Below are 21,987 nucleotides of genomic sequence, written 5' to 3'. Positions count from 1 at the left end.
CCACACTGTGGCTTTCGATGCTTTTCATTTCTATAAGAAAACAAAAAACGGATAGACGGATAGACAAATTTTGAACCCATTTTAGCAAGGTTTTGTTTCACCCAACACCTTAAAAACAGGGAAACCCATCTTTTCACTTCTTCAAAGAATACCCTCAATAGATCCAGTATCAACTATAACGTACGGAGCAGTATACCATACATTGACATTCTCGCTTCATTTTGAAATTCGTTTATTTCATTTATTCGTTACATATTATACATACTTCCAATACTTCGCCGCAACAGGGGAAGGGTTTCGAATCTCCTTATACCTATTTTATTCTGAGAGCAAATTAAATTTTTGAATTGTTCACTTTCGAGGTATCTGGCTATACGTCATGCACACACTTACGCGAAGTAAGTAGATTATCCGTTGTAGTGAAAGATGAAGCACTAAAGTATAGTCATTGGGTACTTTCAAACGACAGTGAGAGCCTGCGGTTCCTTGATATTTCTCGTTGGGAAGCTGTAATTATATTAAACTGTACTTACTTGCGGATTTTCCTTGAGAAAGTCAAGGTTTTCTTTCGTGGTGTACCATCCTACAAAAATTGGCACGAACGACAGAAGTGCCGGAGAGATCCACACAATAACCAGCATGAGAATGACTTTCGAATGAGTCATGATCAGAGGGTAGTCGAGAGGTTGCACTATAGCGTAGTACCTGCGGAGATGACAAAAAAGACGTTGGCAGAAAAGTGCACAGTTGAATAACACAATTATCCTCGAAACTCCCGAGGCGATATTTATAAAAGTACGATACTACCGTCCTTACCTGTCCACGGAAATACAGCACAAATGAAGGATGCTTGCCGTAGAGAAGTAGACATCGAAGCTGTTCCACACGTCGCACATGAATGTCCCAAACATCCACTTTCCCGATAGTTCCACGGATGCATTGAAAGTCATGGCACACAATGCCACCAGCATATCCGCCACGGCTAGAGAAACCACGAAGTAGTTGGTTATCACCCTGCAATGGAATTTGATGCAAAATTGTGAAAGAGTGCAGCAATTTCATTTCGAACATGTAAAGAGTACAATGGACATTGGGGGTGGAATGAATGCACGGAAGTGGAATGAATGGCGCTTGAATACTGCAATATTCCAGAAAATCCGATAGCACTATTACTGGCTTTTGTACAAATCAATTTATTGTCCTGACTAGTAGAGTGGTATGACAACAATACAAAGCGACTAACGAAGCGACGAGGATAAGAATAACTTGCTAAACATTTAATACTTGAACAGGTATTGTGCTCCCAGCTTTAGGAAGGTCAACCCCAGTAAAGTGACCGGCTTTTCTGTACAACGATAGGCATAGATACTGTTGCTCAATATTTCAGCATCTGGTCCATGATATTCACTAGCACGAACAGGGATAAATGATTCAACCCTCGTGTTAGTTTAATGAGGGTCCTTTAAATTTTTAAACTGCCCGAAGTCTTGGAGCTATGCGTTTTAGGGATGACTTTGTTTTCTGTTTTGAATAGAAATACAAAATAAGATCGGATGCCTGGATATGAAAGCGCATGTCGGTCTCGAGTGACCTTAGAGAAGGGATTACTAGGTCACCGCTGTGGTAGGTTGTTGGATTTTGTCGCCTCCTGGAGGAGTGCGGTTAAGCGATGGAGATTACAAGGATAGCAATAGCAAGGAGCTGGCAATAAGTAGATACTGGAGGTGCTAGTAACACTCACGTTTATTATAGGATGTAGTTAAAGGAGCGCAAGTTTTAAGTGGTTTGCTAATTGCTTGAGATCCTTCTAATAGAAAGGGTGGACATGGAGCACATGTTTCAATTAAAGTTAATTGCGATTTATGAATTTTCCCCGCTGTTCTTTCAGATAGAAATGGCGAGTTATTACGGATTTCTAGTAATAGCGCAGTATATATTACAGTGAAAAGGAAACGTGTTGTTGAGATTAAGATTACGCACTGTTTCTGGGTGGTGGGTCAATTTTCATAATTTTTTAATTTTCATTATTGTGTAATTACTGTGAATTAATGAGCTTTTAAAATCACGTCACCTTTTTAAGTAATGCTTTTATTGGTTTGGGTTGGATGTTTTGTCAGACGTTTTATTCTTTTGTCTTCCTAGATTGTGTACACAAATTTCGGCGACTCGCGATCTTGAACAGAGTGTGGCCTATTTGGTTAACTGAGTTTTTTTTTAACTACAAAACTTGCAATTTGATATAAAAGAAACCTTGTTTTCCTACCCGACTGTATCAGAATCGGTGCCCCACTTCCATAACATAATCTAAAGTTGTTTTTACCTTTAACTAATACAGCATAAAACGAAACCTTATTAAAATCTTTTAGAAATTTATTAAATGAATGAATCAATTTTGCACCAGCATAAAGGACACTATTGTGCATACGCATGTCAGGTTCCATACTTGTCAATTTCGCAACTTAAACCATGGAAATAAGATGGTGGCGTGATAATTAACGAGGATAATTGACATCTCAGTGAAATGTCAAAATTTGATTCATAAAGAATCTACTCCGCCTCACAAAGGTTTTGTGTAAAACAAAACCTTATTAAAATCGATTCACTGTCTGTCTGTCTGTCTGTTATAGGCACTTTTCTCCGAAGCGGCCAAACCTATCCGAACAAAACTTGGTGGACAGATGCGAACTACCAAATACGCATACGCATACGGTGAGTGATATAAATTTACGTGGAGTTTAAAGGAGGCTCAACAAATGGAGTTAACTTGGATACCAAAAGAAAGGTCTCGATTAGAACGAAAATTATATTTGTAAGGAGTAAAGAGACAAAATGTGCACACTTAAAGTGAGACAGGACTAATTTTCGGAAACTACCCAATGTAAAAATCTGAAAAAATCTGGGCGGTGCGCTTATACGAAATCTAGACCTCAAAATATGTCCCATTCCAACATCTGCTCAAATAAACTTACTAATAGTATTATACCAACTTTTCGAAGTTGCCTGGAAACCCGCCTTAAGTTCTTCCCAGGAGTACCAAATTGCTGCAACAGCTAGAGGGCAGCAGCGTGCATAACACTGCTAAATTTCATGGAAAAGATGCTATTGCAATACTTATTATTAATTATAGGAATTCAAATTTATCAATTTCACACAAATTTAGTACAGCTTGCTTCATGCAAATAAGATGCTGGTGTCACAATTAGCGAGAATAATTGACATTCGCGTGAAATATTAAAGTTCCGTTTATGAGAAATCTACTTCTCTCCACCCCTTTTAAGGTTCTGTGTAAACAATTATGGGCAATCTAGGCCTCAAAATATGTCCCACTCCCATATCTACTCAAATAAACTTACAAATAGTATATTACCTACTTTTAGAAATTGACTGAAAAAAACCTTTAATATCATCCTAGGATTATTCCTGCATCCTAAGTCATGCAAATTCCGGATAGCTGAGTGGTTAGAGCACAAGGCTGTCGTACGGAAGGTCGCGGTTCAAATCTCGCTGGTGGCAGTGGGATTTGTATCGTGATTTGACGTCGGATACCAGTCGACTCAGCTGTGAATGAGTACCTGAGTCAAATCAGGGTAATAATCTCGGGCGAGCGCAATGCTGACCACATTGTCTCCTACAGTCTACTGTAGTGTACCGTTACGGTCTTGAATGAAGTGCTCTAACACACTTCAAGGCCCTGATCCAATATGGATTGTTGTGCCAACGATTATTATTAAGTCATGCAAATTAGATGCTGTGCGTCGTAATTAATGAAAATAATTGACATTCGAGTGAATTATTAAAATCATATTCATGGAGAATTTAGGGAGAATTTCTCCCCAGCCTCTTTTACGGTTTTGTGTAAAACAAAACCTTACTAAAATCGGTTCAATGTCTGTTTGTCCGTTTGCCCGTCAGTCTGTCTGTCAGTCTCTCTCACTCGATTTACTCGGAAACGGCTAATCAGACAGACAGACGTCAAAACATGTGGTCTACGTGCCCCTTTATATGCAGCGAGTGGCGCTGTTTTGTCATCAGTTTGAAGGGGGCTGCCCATACGTGCGAGAGGAACGTGTAAATATTTTTTTCACAGAATATGGTCATGTGGGGTATCAAATGAAAGGGAACGAATAGTAATTTCTGAAACTGATCTGATGTCTGATATTGGGTGAAATATAGGGGAGGGGGGCTCAAAATGTGCACCCCAGAAAGTGAAACAAGTTTCGTTCTCAGAACCTTTCCAACCGAAAAATCTGAAAAGATCACAGTGATGCATCTATATGAAATCTAGGCCTCAAATGCATCCCCCTCCGATATCTACACAAATAAAGTTAATAATAGCATATTAATATGTGGCAGAAATTTACCGGAAAACCCCCTTTAAGCTCATCCCTGAAGTACAAAATTTTGTATAAGCATTGGCGATAATATCGGACATAAGATTGAGAAGTTTGAAGGCAATACAATTATTATTAACAAAATTATAGAAAGTTAAAATTTCGCATTTCAGGTAAATTTATTGCACCCTAAGACGTCTATGACCTCATCATCACATAAAGTGAACTTTTATGAACGGCGAGGTCCATAGGGACGTTTTACTTTCTCTTTTTTGGGTTTTTTAGTTATTTGCATATCAGTGCCAATTATTGGAGGGAGATTTGTGCATGCATATTTATAGGTAATAAAGTTTGCCGGTTTAATTTACATACGTGCTTTTATGCATGAAGATCAATTTATTAATGCGGTAATAGTCAATGTTTGTTTATTTAGGATGAACATGGTATTTTTGTAGTTGATATGTGTATCTTGGAGCTTGGAAAAATATGACGGAATATCTTTATACCGGAAGCGCTTCCAGTATCCCGACTTGTTTGTATCTGTTGTAGGTTAACTTCGTCAGATTTGTGAATAACATTGAATTCCTAGTGTGAAGCCTGTAAGGTCGAATAATATCAATACAGCGCTTCTCAGATAATTTTTAAGGTTTTGTGTAAAACGAAACCTTATTAAAATCGGTTTACTGTCTGTCTGTTTATCTCACCCATTTTTCTCGGAGACGGTAGTGGTGATTCACACTAAATTTGGTTGAAAGGTGGGAATTATGAACGCTGACGCATATAGTGAGATACATAATTCTACATTGAATTTAACTTGGGGGGAGGTTTCAAAAGGAGGGTGTACATTTTTTTTCATTAAATATAGTCATGTGGAGTATCAAATGAAAGGTCTCGATTAGCATCGTCTTAGTTTTGACATTTGTTGGAAAGGTGGGGAGTGCGGGGGGCCGAAAGTGATCATTTCTTTAACGGATCTATTCTTAGAGCGATGGGTTGAGTACTTTGATGAGCTACTGAACAACCAGAACATCGGCGAGTTGGAGGTCCCGCCAACTGAAGACGACGGACAAATACTGCCACCACCAAGTTTAGGAGAAACAGTCCGTGCAATTCATCGGCTAAAAAATCATAAGTCGCCAGGAGCCGATGGAATTACAGCCGAATTGGTTAAATATGGAGGCGACCAGTTACACCAAGTGGTTCATCAACTTGTGCTCAAGGTATGGGACAGCGAATCAATGCCTGACGACTGGCAGCGAGGCATAATCTGTCTCATACATAAAAAGGGAGATATCACACAGTGCAGCAATTATAGAGGTATCACGTTGCTGAGTACCATCTATAAGATATTCTCCACTATCTTGCTAGGCCGGATAGCCCCATACGCCCAGAACATCATTGGCCCATACCAAAGAGGCTTCACTCCAGGCAAATCAGCAACAGATCAGATTTTCTCTCTGCGGCAGGCGATGGAAAAACTGTTGGAATATGGACAACAGTTGCACCATCTTTTCATCGACTTTAAAGCCGCCTATGATAGCATAGCCAGGGTAAAACTGTACACGGCCATGAGGGAATTCGGTATCCCGACGAAATTAATAAGACTGACTAGGCTGACCCTGACCAATGTGCGAGGCCAGATAAAAGCAGCAGGATCACTCTCAAGACCATTTGACATCAACAACGGTCTACGACAAGGGGATGCGCTATCATGCGTCCTCTTTAACCTGGCCCTCGAGAAGGTGATCCGTGATGCTGAGGTGAATGCAAGAGGTACGATCCTCTTCAAGTCCACCCAACTACTGGCCTATGCTGACGATATCGACATCATGGGAAGAACCACCCGAGACGTTCAAACTGCCTTCATCCAGATCGAGCAGGCGGCGCGAGATCTTGGGCTGCACATCAATGAAGGCAAGACAAAATACATGGTGGCAACGTCAGCACCGAAGACGAATCAACCAACAACATCAAACCGCACTGGTCAAACACAAGCACGAACAAGAATAAGGATAGGGGAATACAACTTTGAGACCGTTGACAATTTCTCCTATCTAGGGTCGAAAATCACAACCGATAACAACTACGATGATGAAATCCGCGCACGGTTGTTGTCAGCCAACAGAGCCTACTTCAGCTTACAAAGACTGTTCCGCTCGAAACGTCTCACCATAGGGTCAAAGCTCTTACTGTACAAGACTATGATCTTGCCAGTCCTCATGTATTCCTCGGAAACTTGGGTTCTTAGCAAGAAAAATTGCGAACTCTTGGCCGCGTTCGAGAGAAGAATCCTCCGAAGAATTTTTGGCCCCCTACATGAGGATGGACGATTCCGTAGCCTACACAATGACGAAATCTATGAGCGATACCATGACCGTCCGGTTGTGGATAAAATCCGGCTCAATAGGTTACGGTGGGCAGGTCACTTAATCCGTATGGATGAAGATGATCCCACCCGGAAAGTCTATAAGGGCAATATCTATGGTAGGAAAAGAAGACGAGGCAGACCCTGCCTAAGATGGAGCGATGGCGTGGGCCAGGACGCCAGACAGCTTTTAGGGATATCGAATTGGTGGACCTCGGCGCAAAACCGGGATGTCTGGAGTTCCTTATTAAGGCAGGCCTAGACCGGATACCGGTTGTTGCGCCGTTGATGATGATGATTCTTAGAAACTACCCAACCGAAAAATCTGGAAAAAAAAGCAAGAGGCTGCCACTATATGTCGTCTAGGCTCCGAAATACCCTCCATATTGAGTTTTGTTCTATTCTCTGAAACTTATGCAGAAGATAAACAGGAAAAAAGAATACTTGTAAAATGCCATTGACTCGGTTATGAACTGCAATCACACGAAGATAGGTTTTTGTATTATAGTATTTCTAGTTGTCTTGAGAAATTTTCGAACAATTCCATCATCTATTACAATGAAAAATGCTCAATGAATTGGAGAAATCCAATAGAAACGAGGGGAAGGTTAATAATGTGTTTAAGCAAGTTATGGAAAAATACCTACTTTAATTTAGATTTCACCAATTTATCACCAAAATGCAAAACAATACATTTTCTATTAGCCCTTCGGTATCTTCGCTCATTATATTTAACAGATCCCTCAGCAATTTTGAAAATTCATATGAAGAAATCGCTGACCACCCCGATCTGGAGTAGATTGCTGCGACATTGAATTCAAAGAAGTACATTTAATAATAATAATCGTTGACGCAGCAACCCAATTGGATGAGGGCCTTGAAGTGTGTTAGAGCACTTCACTTAAGACCGTAACGGTACACTTTAGGATTACAGTACAGATGAAGCAATGTGGTCAGCACTGCGCTCGCCCGAGATTATTACCCTGATTTGACTCAGGTGCTCATTCACAGCTGAGCCGACTGGTATCCGACGTCAAATCACGATACAAAATCCACTGCCACCAGTGAGATTTGAACCTAAAATTTAGGTTATCTCTTCAGGTTGAGGGGATTTGAAGAGTGTAATGTTTTTTTGGCCCACTACCAAGGAGCGGGAGGAACAATTTGGAAGATTGTTGTTGATAGGTCAGGTGGATAGGGGTTTTCCTACGAATAGAGAATTATGGAGGTTTCCGAAAGATGGCAAAATGTCATCGAACAAAACCGAGAGGAGAGGAGGAATAGAAAAATGACTTCAAAAACACAGAAAAAAATCCCAGTGATAGCTTATTAAAACTCATACATCATCTTCCGATTGCTAAGGACTTCACAGTGGTACCACTGTTTGTGGTCGCAAAGCATCTTGAAAATGCTAAGTTATACTTATGCAAAGGCAGGCTTGATTCGAGAGCGCTGGACAGACACTTGCGGAGGCATAACCTGGAACTCCTAACCAGGGCTTTGAATAATAATGAAGGGTACGAAGCTGACTTTTATGAAATACGTGTACCACGAAGGTTCGTTTGACAAGGATGATAAGAGGGTCATATAACACTTGTAAGCTGTAGTGAGCTCGACCTATGTAGAGCATACACTGAATGTGGTTTATAGGATAGGGTTTTTTCTCCTCTCGGGAATGGTGCCGACTGACATCTTGGCAGACGAAATGATGAATATATAAAACATGAAGTCCATCTTTCTTTTATCGCAGACAAAGACTGTCAGAACTTTGTCCCTCAATGAAATATCCTATCGTGAGTCCCCGGTGCAGCGGAGCGGGGTGTACCTTTCGGAGATTGAGAACCAAACACTAGTGAGCCCATTTCAGTTTGTTTTGAAGATTTCAACCCCTTAAGAAAACAGAAGTACACACGCAGACAGTGAACCGAGTCTAATAATGTTTTGCTTCGCAAGTTAAATTAACCCTGCCTACAGTGTGCAAAATAATTATACCGAACAATAAAAAAAATTGTTTATTACAAAATCATTTAACTAATTTTCCTTTTGTTTATGGGAGCATATAGATATTACATAATAAATACTAATGTTATTAAAGTAATAATATACAACAATAGAGAATTATAATAAACAAACAAGCCGAAAGAATTAATTATTCCGGACAGGTACAAACATTTCAAAATAAATGGGTTTAATTTAAAAGTTTTTATTTAAATAGTTTGTCATCTTATGATACTTTTGATTGCACGTCTTTTCATTGAATTTACTAGGGCCTTGATAAGCACATTTTAAATTTTTCCCATTTTTCTTCAAAGGCAACTTTCAAATCCGATTGAGTGCCATACTTGCGCCCTCCAGGATAAAAGCGATTAAATAAATTTACCACAGATTTTTTATCGGGTTTAGATCAGGACTAATAGTCGGCCGCTCTGACATTGGAATATTTTTCAACGCCTAAGAAAATGTAATTTGGTTTGAAAAGTGGATCGCTGCGTTGTCTTGTTAGAATGTCCTATCGAAAGCCGATAGACCATCAGTAAAATTCAAAAGCATATCCTCTAAACACCTGCCATCATAGTTAGAGCTCAACTTATGCCTTACAGAGTAAATCGGGGACCTTTTACCATATAAATTAACCCAGACCGTGTCATTAATGATTGTCCTCTTTAAAAGTTTCCAGGGAATCGGGTTATACGCTCTCGGCGAACTTCCAGCCTAAACTTTTTTAAAACTTCGGGACCATCAAAATTAAACTTGTTTTAGTCATTAAATATGGCGGATCGATATCCCAAAATTCGTATTTTTAAGCGAGGCTCAATTTGGTCACTTTTACGGTTTTGTTTAAAACAAAACTGTCTGTCTGTTTGTCCCACTCCTTTTTCTGGGAAACCGTTGTAGCGATTAACACCAAATTTGGTAGAAAGGTGGGAACTGTGACGTTCACGTATACCATGAATTACATTATTCTACGCCGAATCTAAGGAGGGGGGGGGGGGGCGGGGGGGGGGGGGAACCACGTATGCAAAAGCGGGGTGTAATTTCGTTCACCAAATATAGTTATGTGAGGCACCAAGTGAAACGTCTCGAATAGTACTTGTTGATGCCGGTCTTAATTTTGACATCTGTTTAAAAAGTGAGGAGTGCAGGGGGCCGAAAATGATCACTTCTTTCACGAACCCATTCTCAGAAACTTCCCAATTGAAAAAATCAGGAAGCTGCCACTATTTGGTGCATAGGCTCCGAAATACCCTACTTAACGATATCTTTTCAAATAAAGTTAATAATAGTATATTACTATAATTTTTTAGTAATTTGCTGCAAAACCCCCCTTAAGTTCATCCCAGTACCACAAAAGCAATGTAGGCTATGACACAAAGCATGATCCTGCCAAGTTTGGTGGGAATCGCATTATTACTAACAAAGTTATAATAGGTGGAAGTTGTCGCTTCTATATAAGTCCAAAACTTTGAATGTCAGTATCACGTGAAAGTGGGTATTCTCATATAATATATGCATATATTATATTATATATTATATTCATATTATATTCAAATGCGACAAATGTCCACTCCCATATTTTCATATAGAAAATACACAAAACTTTTCATAACTGAAGTGTGCAGCTTCCCGACTTGTTTAATAGAGTAAAAGGCTCTGGCGACGTTTCTTGATATCCTTCCTCTTTGCTCAAAATTTGTTGAACACATCTTATTCACACAGGTAAAGCTAATCACTGGTGAATTTTTGAATTAGCTATTTTTAAGGTTTTGTGTGAACACAAAACCTTTTTAAAATCGGTTTACTTTCTGTCTGTCTGTATGTCCGTCTGTCTGTCTGTCGCATTTATCTTGGAGACGGTTGAAGTGATTGACACCAAATTTGGTAGAAAGGTGGGAACTGTGAACGCTCACGCATATAATGAGTTACATCCTTATACGTTGAATTTAAGGGGGGTCCCCATACATGCAAAAGGGGGTGTACATTTTTTTTTTCATCAAATATAGTCATGTGTGGTATAAAATTAAAGGTTTTCGAAACCGGCCTTAGTTTTGACATTTATTGGAAAGGTGGGGAGTGCGGCGAGTTGAAAGTGATCATTTTTTAATGAACCCATTCTCAGAAATTAACCAACCGAAAAATCTGAAAAAAATCAGGAAGCTGTCACTATATGATGCCTAGGCTCCGAAATCCCTCTCTGCCGATACCTGTTCAAATAAAGTTAATAATAGTACATTACTATAATTTTTAGTAATTGACAGGAACACCTCCTCCCTTAAGTGCACCCTAGAATCAGAAAATTTTGCAGCGATATAGGCTACAGCATACAACAAAATTTAAAATAGGTAAAACCTGTCGCTTCTGTGCAAATTCAAGACTATCAATGTCAATATTAGTTGAAAGTGGATACTCTCACATAATATATGCATATATTACGTGCTACATACTAATAGGACAAACGTACGCTTAAATCTCTTTAGAAAATAAATATACAAAACCTTTCAAAAATTTTTTTACTACTTACTTTTTATACAAAAAAGCCCCCCACCCTTTAATCCAATGTAGACTGACGGACAGACGGACATATGGACAGACAGTTCCTTCCTGCGGATAAGGAGATGCTCGATGGATGCGTATGAATATGTACTTGCACGCATTCGAAGGTGTGCATGCATGCGCATGTTTATGTGCAGGTCGGGTAGGTGGGATAAAAACGCCCACCCTGGATACAAATGGCTGTTGGAAAGTTACCCAGAATAATAAATCAATAAATCAATATGGACGAAGAGAAGGTGTATAAACTTACGATGCAGGGGCTGGGAACCCCAGTACCCGCGGGGTTTTTAGGAGAGGGTAAGCAAGCTCCCGGTGGCCGATATCCCTCAACTGCAAAGCCCGCGTGGTGGACAGGTTGGCCACCGTGGCATCTAATGCTACAAACAGCTTAGACAAGGAGGTGTTTAAACAGATCACATCGCTCCCTAGAACACCCGTAGCAAACGCGCAGAAGGATATGCCTGTGGCGCGGCAGCATTCGAAATTGCGAATGCGAGCAAATAGATGGCGCGCCGAACTCTCCACTATTTAGAACTCGCCGCGGGTGTGGAGGACTAGTGGTGAGAAGGTGCAGTTGGTTGGGACAGGAGAAGACCGCATGGAGATAAGCCGCTCTCTCCTATCTTGACCACCGGCATGTGCACACAGCATGTTTTCTTGTTGTACAAAAATTCATCGATTATCTAAATTGAAGTATTCATTGAATGTGTAGTGGTTTTACAAAATCAAGTTGAATTAAATTTAATAACTAATTAAATTCGGTGTATCGTTTTATTTCAATCAAATTGCTTTCAATTGATCCCAACTATAACTAAGCAGACAACGTGGAACTTTGTTCTGTCTATCATTAACCGTAAAGGTTAATGAAAGATATTTTGGAAAGTACGACCAAAGTGGTGAAATTACTAGCGGCGTTCGATGCGAAAGTGGAATTGTACAGTGAGGTGACACAAAGCAACTTGGAATTTGATTTTTGTCTTTCGCGCTGAACGAGCTTGGCCCCAAAACTAGTAGCGCCGCCGACTTAGTTAAATGCCCAAGGGAGAACGTTGGTCGTTAAAAGCCGCAGTGACACCAACTGCATCCGAACGTAAACAGTCAGGAGAGGCTTCTCAGTATCAAGAGCCGGATCCATTTCGGAGAAGTTCAACGATTATGAGATCTCCCTCAAGGTCTAAGGTCGAAAAGGACCTGGGCCACAAAAATCCCAGTAATGCCAGAAAATGTGCGGAAAGAAGAATGGAGACTTTGGAACAGAAGTGGGATCTGGAAGAGTCATCCTTCATTTTGCGTGGAGCGAAAATGATTGAGTTGTTGGAATTCATCAAAGATAAACACAACGTGCACCAAGCAATCAAGCATATCGTGAGAGCCATCAGAGTTCTATATAAAAGATCGCGGGACGATGAGAAAGATTTGAAAGAGGGCTCTAAAATTACTCCCTTGACGGTCACGTAGTGAACGCAGGTGATATTCGACAGTATACTCACGGATGGGCAGAGGAAAAACCACCCGCTTTGAAGAAGATGCCTAAAACCTCGGTAGGCGGAGAAATAGTGCCTAAAACATCAAGGGAGTCGATGTCTTAAAAGGTACACGACGGTTGGACTAAGATTGGAACAAAGAAGCCAGAAAGTGCCCGGATAGCAGATAGAAGTGGTTAGAGCACAAGACTGTCATACGAAAGGTCGCGCTTCAAATATCACTGCGGACAGTGGAATTTCCATCATGATTTGCCATCGGATACCAGTCGACTCAGCTATAAATGAGTACTTGAGTTAAATCAGGGTAATAATCTCGGGCGAGCGCAGTGCTGACCACATTGCCTCCTATATTCTACTGTAATCCTATAGTGTACCGTCACGGTCTTGAATGAAGTGCTCTAACACGCTTCAAGGCTCTGATCCAATTGGATTGTTGCGCCAACGATTGATATTATTATTAAAAAGAAGAAAGAGAGAATGTGGATCCGTCCCGAGATGATCATCATTTCAAGCACGGGTAGTATGTCCTATGCAGACATACTAATAGAGTGAAAGATGATCCTGATCTCGAAGGCTTGGGAAGGGGGGGGGGGGGGGAATGTAGCAGGATCCGTGGGAACCAAAAGGGAGATCTCATGCTGGAACTGAAATGGTCCGAAGAGAGTAAAACCGAAGTCTTTCGCAGCCAATTCAAAAATTTATTTGGGAAAGTGCTGCCGTGCGTACTCAAAAACATGAGATCGGTAGATGATAATAATAAAAAACTCATTATTCGCGCTAAAAAATAAAATTTGCCTTTTTTTCATGAGAAAATGAGGTTGATCCAAATGAAACTCAATCACTGTAGGGTCGGGCAAGATTGTTCTCGCAGATATCCTATCAATCAGAGGTGCAAATGGCTATAATAGACCAACCCTATAGAAACCCTAACAATAATGTATGGGCATATAATCCAATAGGGGGGGCGGCTTTGTGGGCAAGCGGGGATCAAGTCATACAGGAATGTATGAGGCAGTCCCACAAGTGGTTCGTATGGCAAAAATAAACGCTATATACATCTACAGCTGCAATGCTCCTCCAAGGCTAACGTTGACCGAATTCGAGGACATGCTGGACTGATTGATTCTGGATGCAAAAGGACAGAAACCAAAAGTCACCGCCGGTGATTTCAATGCCTGGGCCACAGAATGGGAAATTCACTGACGAATAAAAGAGGACGTTGTCTCTTGGAGGCTTTCGCGCAGTTAGATATCATATTGGCTACCGATGGTCAGGTTAATACTTACCGGAAAAGGGGTCCGGTCCGGCTGTGGATCTGACTTTTGTTAGTCCTTCACCAGCTCGCAATATTTCCTGGAACGTCAGTGAACAATACACCCAGAGCAGTCACCAGGTGATCAGGTCTTTGACCTGAAGTGCAAGTTAAGTGGTTGGAAATCTGCTTGTCCAAATTGAAGAGAACGTCAGATTGGTCTGCGAAAGCAATTGACGATCAAACATTCATAGATGTGTGTTTGGACCACCCTCGGAAAGAGCTCCTCCCCCCTCCCCCCCCCCCCCCCTTATCACGAAGTGTCTTGCGAAGGCATGCAACTAATCGATGCCGAGACTTTATACTTTCCTCAGTAGAAGGCCCAACAGATGGTGGAATAGTAAATTGTCAGTTCTTCGGTTGAAGTACTGTCGGACCAGACGAGCGGCTAAGAGAGCAATGGGTACCTTACAAGGAAGCGAATCAAGAGGGACTGCATCAAGCAATTCTGCGCAGGGGCGGATGTAGACGAAAGAAGTACTAAAGATTTGCGGTATGCTGGGAGACAACAAAGTACCCGGTCTCAACGGCATACCGAACAAAGCCCTTAAACTGGCCGTTAAGTCGAGGCCCGATATATTCGTAGAGTTGTTTGAAGCATGCTTGGCAGATGGGATATTTCCTAAGATATGGAAAGAACAAAGGTTAGTGTTGTTGCGTAAAAAGAGAGAGACCGCCCTCAGAGTGTGCTGTATAGAACAGCCAGAATGATGCCGACCGATATTTTGGCCGATGAGATATGACGTATCTATGTTCGACCTGATTCTTCCACTGATCGGCAAATGAAAAACGCCGAAAGGGGGGACCATTAAGCAGGTGGCAGCAATGGTGGGAGCAGGCGAAAAAGGGTCGACAGACCCACAGATTGATTCCCAGAATCAAGGTGGAGACACAGAGAACGCATGGTGAGATAAATTATGATTATGATAAATTATGAGCTGCTACAGTATTTCTGAAGACCCGGAGCATCTGAGGAAAGGAAGAGTCTAGAGGAGATATTAGGAGGAACAGTAGCACCGGAAAATATAAATGGGAAAATGCTTCCATGCCAGAAGAGCTGGAACGCATTGCACGACATAGTAGGGCGGATTCAGTACGGATTAAAAGAAGTAGAGGAGGTGAGAAAGAGGCGGCTGCGAATACGATCGATGGGCGAAGGGAGAGGCTAGAGCCATGTCCACCCCACGACGACATGTCGTGGTCTCACAGGGAAGAGGATAGGAGTTAGGGGGTGGTTTTAGTTGGAAAAAATCCCACATGCTCGAACATGTGTACCAGTGTCTTTGGAAGGTTTCCACTTCCGGAAAAAAATGGACAGACAGATGGACAGACGGATAGACGAACAGACGGACAGACAGAAAAATTGTTTCACACCCAAGATACGAAACACAGAAGCGTGCCGTTGAAGATTCAACCATAAACCAACAGGTTCAAAAGAAAACAAGTCGGGACACCGGAAGCTAGACGCTTCAGGTATGAAAGGTTTTGTGTATTTCTTTTATAAAGAGATTTGAGTATGCATTTGCCCCATTAGCGTGTAGCACGTAAAATATGCTTGCATAGCCACTTTCAAGGAATATTGACATTTATAGTCTTGAATTTGCTGAGCAGCGACAGTTTTGACCTGATATAACTTTGTTAGTAATAGTGCGATTTTCACCAAATTTGGCGGGATCATGCTCTATACTGTAGCCTACATTACTGCGAAATTTTGTGCTTCTAGGGTGAACCTAAGGGGGGTTTTCCTGTCAATTACTAAAAATTATAGTAATATACTATTATTAACTTTATTTGAACAGGTATCGGTATGGAGGGTATTTCGGAGCCTAGGCACCATATAGTGGCAGCCCCCCGATTTTTTTCAGAGTTTTCGGTTTGGTAGTTCCTGAGAATGGCTTCGTTAAAGAAATGACCACTTTCAACCCCCCGCACTCCCCACCTTTTCAACGAAAGTCAAAACTAAGACCGGCTTCGAAAAGTACTCATCGAAATCTTTAATTTGATACTATATTCGATGAAAAAAAAATTTACACCCTCCTTTTACATGTATGGGGACCCCCCTTAAATTCATGGTAAAAGGATGTAATTCAGTATATGCGTGAGCGTTCACAGTTCCCACCTTTCTACCAAATTTGGTGTCAATTGCTATAACCGTCTCCGAGAAAAATGCGTGTAACGGACAGACAGACAGACAGACAGACAGTAATCCGATTTTAATAAGGTTTTGTGTTTACACAGCGGCGCAACAACCGGTAACCGGCCTTGGCCTGCCTTAATAAGGAACTCCAGACATCCCGGTTTTGCGCCGAGGTGCACCAATTCGATATCCCTAAAAGCTGTCTGGCGTCCTAGCCTACGCCATCGCTCCATCTTAGGCAGCGTCTGCCTCGTCTTCTTTTTCTACCATAAATATTGCCCTTATAGACTTTCCGGTTGGGATCATTGTAATCCGTACGGATTAAGTGACCCGCTCACCGTAACCTATTGAGCCGGATTTTATCCACAACCGGACGGTCATGGTATCGGTCATAGATTTCGTCATTGTGTAGGCTACGGAATCGTTCATCCTCATGTAGGGGGCCAAAAATTGTTCTCCCGAACGCGGTCAAGGGTTCGCAATTTTTCTTGGTAAGAACCCAAGTTTCCGAGGAATACATGAGAACTGGCAAGATCATAGTCTTGTACAGACAATGCTGGAGTAAAGGGTGCCAGCAGCCAAAGAGATCTGAGCCCAAACTGGACTTTGGTGAAATCAAGGAAGGAGCGGGGTGAAGTAGGGAAAATGATTACAAAACGAAACTGTCAAGAAGCGCTGGTAATAACAGTAAATGAGGATATGTCCTATGCTGATATTTTACGGAGAGTTAAGGCTGATCCTACGCTGAAGGCGCTTAGTGACAATGTAACCCAATTTAGGCGAACAAAAAAAGGAGGATTGCTATTCGAACTGTCAATTGAAAAGGGGGATCACGCTGACCTACAAAGCAGAGAGGCTTCACTCGGCGAGCAAGCGACCGTCCGCGTAAGTCGGCCAACGTTTTCGATAGAATGTAAAGATCTTGACGAGGTCACTACCAAAGAGAAAATTTTGGCAGCGGTTAAACAGTAATTGGAACTGGAGGACGTGCAGGAAATGAACATCAAGATCCTAAGGAGAGCGTACGGTGGAACACAGACAGCGACCCTAATTATGTCTATGACCTCAGCTACAAAAGCACTGTCTGCGGGTAAAATCTGCTTCGGTTAGGTCGTGTGCAAGCTAAGCAAGCAAATTCCACTAACAAAGTGTTTTAAATGCCTCAGAATCGGACATATGGCGAAGAATTGCATTAGCGCTATTGATAGATCTAAACTGTGTCGAAGATGTGGAGAGGAAAATCATTTGGCGAAGGACTCCTTTGAAAACCCTCGCTGCCTTCTATGCAGGGAAATCAAAAATCGCGATTGTAACCACATAGCGGGTAGCACTAGGGGTCGAGCCTATAGGATAGTTTTAAGTACTCTACGTAAATGAGAGTCATCTGCTGAATCCAAGTCGATGTCAAGCCGCCCAGGATCTGCTAGAACAGAAAGTGTATGAAGAGGAAATCGATGTTGCTAAGTGAAAAGGCTGCGGTGTGGGCTTGCGGTAATCAAGCCTTATAGCAACCAATGAAGCACCACGAACACGATTTTGTAAGAGTTAAGATCGATGACCTCTATATATACAGCTGTTATGCTGCCCCAAACAAAACTATTGCAACATGCTAGATAGACTGGCGAGAGATGGCAAAGATCACAACTCCAAAATTGTTGCTGACGACTTCAACGCTTGGGCAATGAAATGGGAAAACCAGAAAACAAATGAAAGGGGAAGAATCATACTGGAGGTTTTCTCCTACCTAAACGTTACCCTGGCTAACATCGGAAGCGTAAACACCTTTAGGCGTGGGAAGCTAGGCTCCGTTGTAGGTCTTACTTTTGTAAGTGATTCGCTGGTCAAGTTTCTACACTGGCATGTTAGCGAAGAGTACACGCATAGCGACCACCAGGTGATATATATTACTATTGATAAGGGACCCAGAACAATAAATTCTCACCTGAAGAAACCAGAAACAGGTTGGTCATCAAGAGCACTTGATGAGGATACATTTCTGGTGGTATTGCAGTAGAACACCGAGTTTACTAGAACGGCCATAGAAAAAGACGTTTCCATGCCAAGACGTGCACACCCTTGGAAGCGCAACCCTAACTACTGGTGGAAAGTTGAAATAGCGAAGTGTCGTACGGAATGCTTGAAGGCCAGAAGGCGGAGTGAACGCCGAAGAAACATGCTAGAGTATGAACAACGATATCTCGAATATAATCAGGCACGAAAAAAGTTGCAGTGGGGCATTACGAAAAGTAAAAATTATTGCTTCAAGCGACTCTGTGATGAGGCAGACTCAGACCCATGGGAAGGAGCGTACAAGTCCGTTATGTCGGCAATAAAAGGCAAAAGGTCCCCTCCTATTATGTGCCTTAGATTATTGTGGGAGATAGTTTCGACATTGTTTCCCCAACTTCCGGAAACAATTTTCCCAATGATACCAATGAGCGCCGAAGACATACCTCTAGTAACTGCAGACGAAGTCTTGGACGCAGTGAAAAGGGTCTGGAATGCTGCAACCTCCGGCATTGATCGAATCCCCAAACTGGCAATAAGAATGGCACCAAGCATGTTTGCACGGGTATTTGTAGACTGCCTAAAAGAAGGGTCCTTCCCCGGAGAGTGGAAAATACAAAAGCTTGTGTTAATCCCGAAGGCAGGTAAGCCGATAGGTGAACGAACATCCATCCATCCATCCAAGGTCCTCGAGTGGGTAATCTATAACCGGCTATATTCATTAATTGATAGTAGCGGTTATTTATTGAATAGGCAGTTTGACTTCCGGAAGGCTCGGTCAATGGTTGATACTACCAAATTGGTTTTTGAGCTAGCCAGAAGAGCCTACGACGAAGGGAAATACAATAACCATATAATCGAAGCGCTAATCGCGGCATAAGCACCAAAATACATATTAAATATAATTTCGATAACTTCCAACGACGACGAAGGATCGAAGATGTATGTAAAAATGGCAGGAGTTCCGCAGGGGTCTGTTGTGGGCCCTGTGCTATGCAACTTAATGTATAATGGCGTTTTACGGCTTCCAGTAGCTAAAGAAGCCGTTGTCGTCGGATTTGCAGATGACGTTGGAGTGGTCATAATATCTAATCGCCCCGATGAAGTACAGATATATGCAAACGAGACTATACGGACAATCAAGTCTAGACTTAAAGACTACGGGCTGGAGCTTGCGAACACAAAACGGAGTTTGTGCTCTTTACAAAACGGCGGAAACAAAAAATTTGCATCGGGACGCATGTTCTTAGCTCTCAGCCACTGATGAAATACCTGGGAGTAACATTCGACTCCAAGCTGACCTTTAAACCCCATTTATGTAGGCGGCCCGAAGCACAGTCGACGATTGCTTTTATCGCGAGTCGTGAGCTCCGTACTTTTATACGCGGCACCAGTGTGGGCATCGGCGATAAAAATCGGAGAAAATCGCCGACAGCTTCAAGCTTCATATCGATTAAACGCTCTCCGAACATGTTCCACCTACCGAACAACATATTATGAGGCGGCATGCCCGATTGCGGGAATGATCCCGGTAGATATTCTAACCGACGAGGCAAGTCGTCTGTACAAGAATGAGGAAACGAGCCTAAAGAAGCAAAGTGAACGTATGCGGTCATTGGCTGCATGGTAAACAGTATGGAATCAGGCGGACAATGGCCGGTGGACACACAGGGTTATCCCAAGTATGTGAATTATGCGGAACCACGGTGAGACGAGTTACGATTTGACTCAGTTCTTAACTGAACACGGTGGATACAGGAATTACCTCTATAGGTTCGGTCTAGATGAATCGCCCGATTGTCCTACGTGTGAAGGAGCAGCCAAAAAAGCAGAACACGTTTTCTTCGCCTGCCCAAGATTTAAAAGCTCAATTAGAAAGCTTGAAACAGAGCTAAATATCCGTTTAACCGTGGAAAAACTGATAAAGTGCATGGTGCTATCAAACACAGCATGGGATGTGGTAGTTGCAATGGTGAAACGGATCCGCCAGCAGCAGAAGCGCAGCGAAGACATAGAAGGGAAGCTACTGTAATTAACGCCACACAAAGCGTTAGCAGCCCGTTTAGAGTGAACAGCTAAGAACTGAACAGCCCCGCGAAGCAATACCAGAACGGTGGTCCCGCGGGGAGAGTGTGGAGGAAATATGAGAGGTTTTAGTGGGTAAGAGTCCGGCATGCGTGTCCTAGATTCCAGATGCGTATCCATTATGGAATCTGCTAAAAGAAAGGACGGACACACGGACAGACGGACACAGGCAAAGAGGAAGTAGAAGATGTCTTTGCTTTCAAATTCTTTCTTTTCACAAAACAATTCTTCAGGGTTGAAAAGATCTTTTTTGTCTACACCTTATTGGATAATAAGGCCGATTCCACCGTAGATCCGTAACATCTATTGGACTATAGTGGAGTGGCGACTTGAAAATTAATCGATTAAATTTGTGAAGTGAATTTAGCAGCAATTCCATGATTAATTTGTAAAATGTAGAAAAAAGTGTTTATCGGCCTTATTTGAGTCGAAATTGTTGTAACGTTTCCGAAGGATACCGGGCAGTTGATTTGAAGTGATTCGTTTTTCCTTTAGAATTTTCGGCTTCTCAGGAAAACTCTCTTGGCTTTTGTACATTTCGACTCCCATTCTCCTGCTGTCTAAATTATTATTGATGCCACTTATAGTTCATTTAATTCAATGTAGAAGAGCCAAAGTTTCCGAGTATATGAAGATTTGCTTACGTGAAATTCTCCTGTCATTTCCTGGCGTGCCTTTTAGGTGAATTTGATTGACTGAACATCCAAATCCAATGAACTATTTCAACTCGACATAACGAGATCCATAATGAAATTTGGCGTTTTTATTGAGCAAGAAATGGCCATTTCATTCCGAATTGAAGGAGTCATGTGTTGCCAAACACCAGACCGCTGGAAGTATTGAATTGTAAATTGGTTGCTCACGTAGGTTGATGCTCCTTTTATTACGTACTTCCGATTTAGTGACTTCCGCTAGCTGGGGAGAGTGCTGCTGGGCAGCTGGATGGAAATGGTTATAAATAACTTTTCTGGGTCCAGTTGGAGATGCGATGAATTGGAAGAGTTGAAATCCAAAATCATGTTTTGAGCGAATTACAGAGGTTGGGAATGCGTGCCTGTTCGCAGGCAAAGGCTTGTCGGAATTTAATGAGGTTTGCAGAGAAGTGGCATTGAAAACCAATTTCGGACGTGGAAATTCCTTTGAACGAAATTGAGGGAGACATGAGAAACTTTATAGATTAAACAAGTAATTGAACAAAGTATGAGCATAAAATCACCATTCTCTGTAAAACCGAACGCTCACTGCTCGTATCTGTTGTATATTTATCCTTCCTGGAGTATTTCGTCTCATCTCTCTAAATTGCTTCTTTCAATAAAGGAGCATAATAAAATGTCTGAGTATAAACAAAGTCCCGGCACATACACTTGCCCGTATACTTCCTTTTGTAGATTTTTACAGTAGAGTTGATGTGGGCAGCTCCGGGAGCATTATAATAAAATAAAGTCTACATACATATTTATAGCTCTGTTGGAGTTGGTGTAGTTACCCTTTGCATGCCTTTTCGATGAGGAAGAGTCATCTCTCTCAATGTTTTTATCAGGACTTATTTCAAGGATAATGCAAATCGATAATGCAAGGGGCACATTAATAAAACACAAATAGTAGTAAGCAAACTCAAACTGTGAAGGTGGAAGGTATTGACGAACTCCGACGAGGATGGATGTCTGAAACGCGTGTAGAATTTAATTTTATCGAAGCTGTAAAGCGTAGCCGGA

At 41.8% G+C, this 21,987-nt stretch overlaps 1 protein-coding gene across 3 annotated transcripts in view; it reads right to left on the bottom strand.

The window, feature by feature from the left end:
* LOC119652791 (octopamine receptor beta-1R-like) overlaps positions 1 to 21,987 on the bottom strand; it is a 291,369-nt gene that overhangs the window by 49,362 nt on the left and 220,020 nt on the right. For all 3 annotated transcript variants that reach the window (XM_038057105.1, XM_038057107.1, XM_038057106.1), the window contains 2 exons: positions 817 to 1,014; positions 534 to 705 (listed from right to left, as the gene is read on the bottom strand). In XM_038057105.1, coding sequence (XP_037913033.1) covers positions 534 to 705; positions 817 to 1,014 — 370 coding nt within the window. The remainder of the gene's footprint in view (positions 1 to 533; positions 706 to 816; positions 1,015 to 21,987) is intronic.

Source organism: Hermetia illucens, chromosome 3 (assembly GCF_905115235.1).
Source record: "Hermetia illucens chromosome 3, iHerIll2.2.curated.20191125, whole genome shotgun sequence".
NCBI classification, from domain to species: domain Eukaryota; kingdom Metazoa; phylum Arthropoda; class Insecta; order Diptera; family Stratiomyidae; genus Hermetia; species Hermetia illucens.
This window is presented reverse-complemented; position numbering and strand designations above follow the sequence as displayed.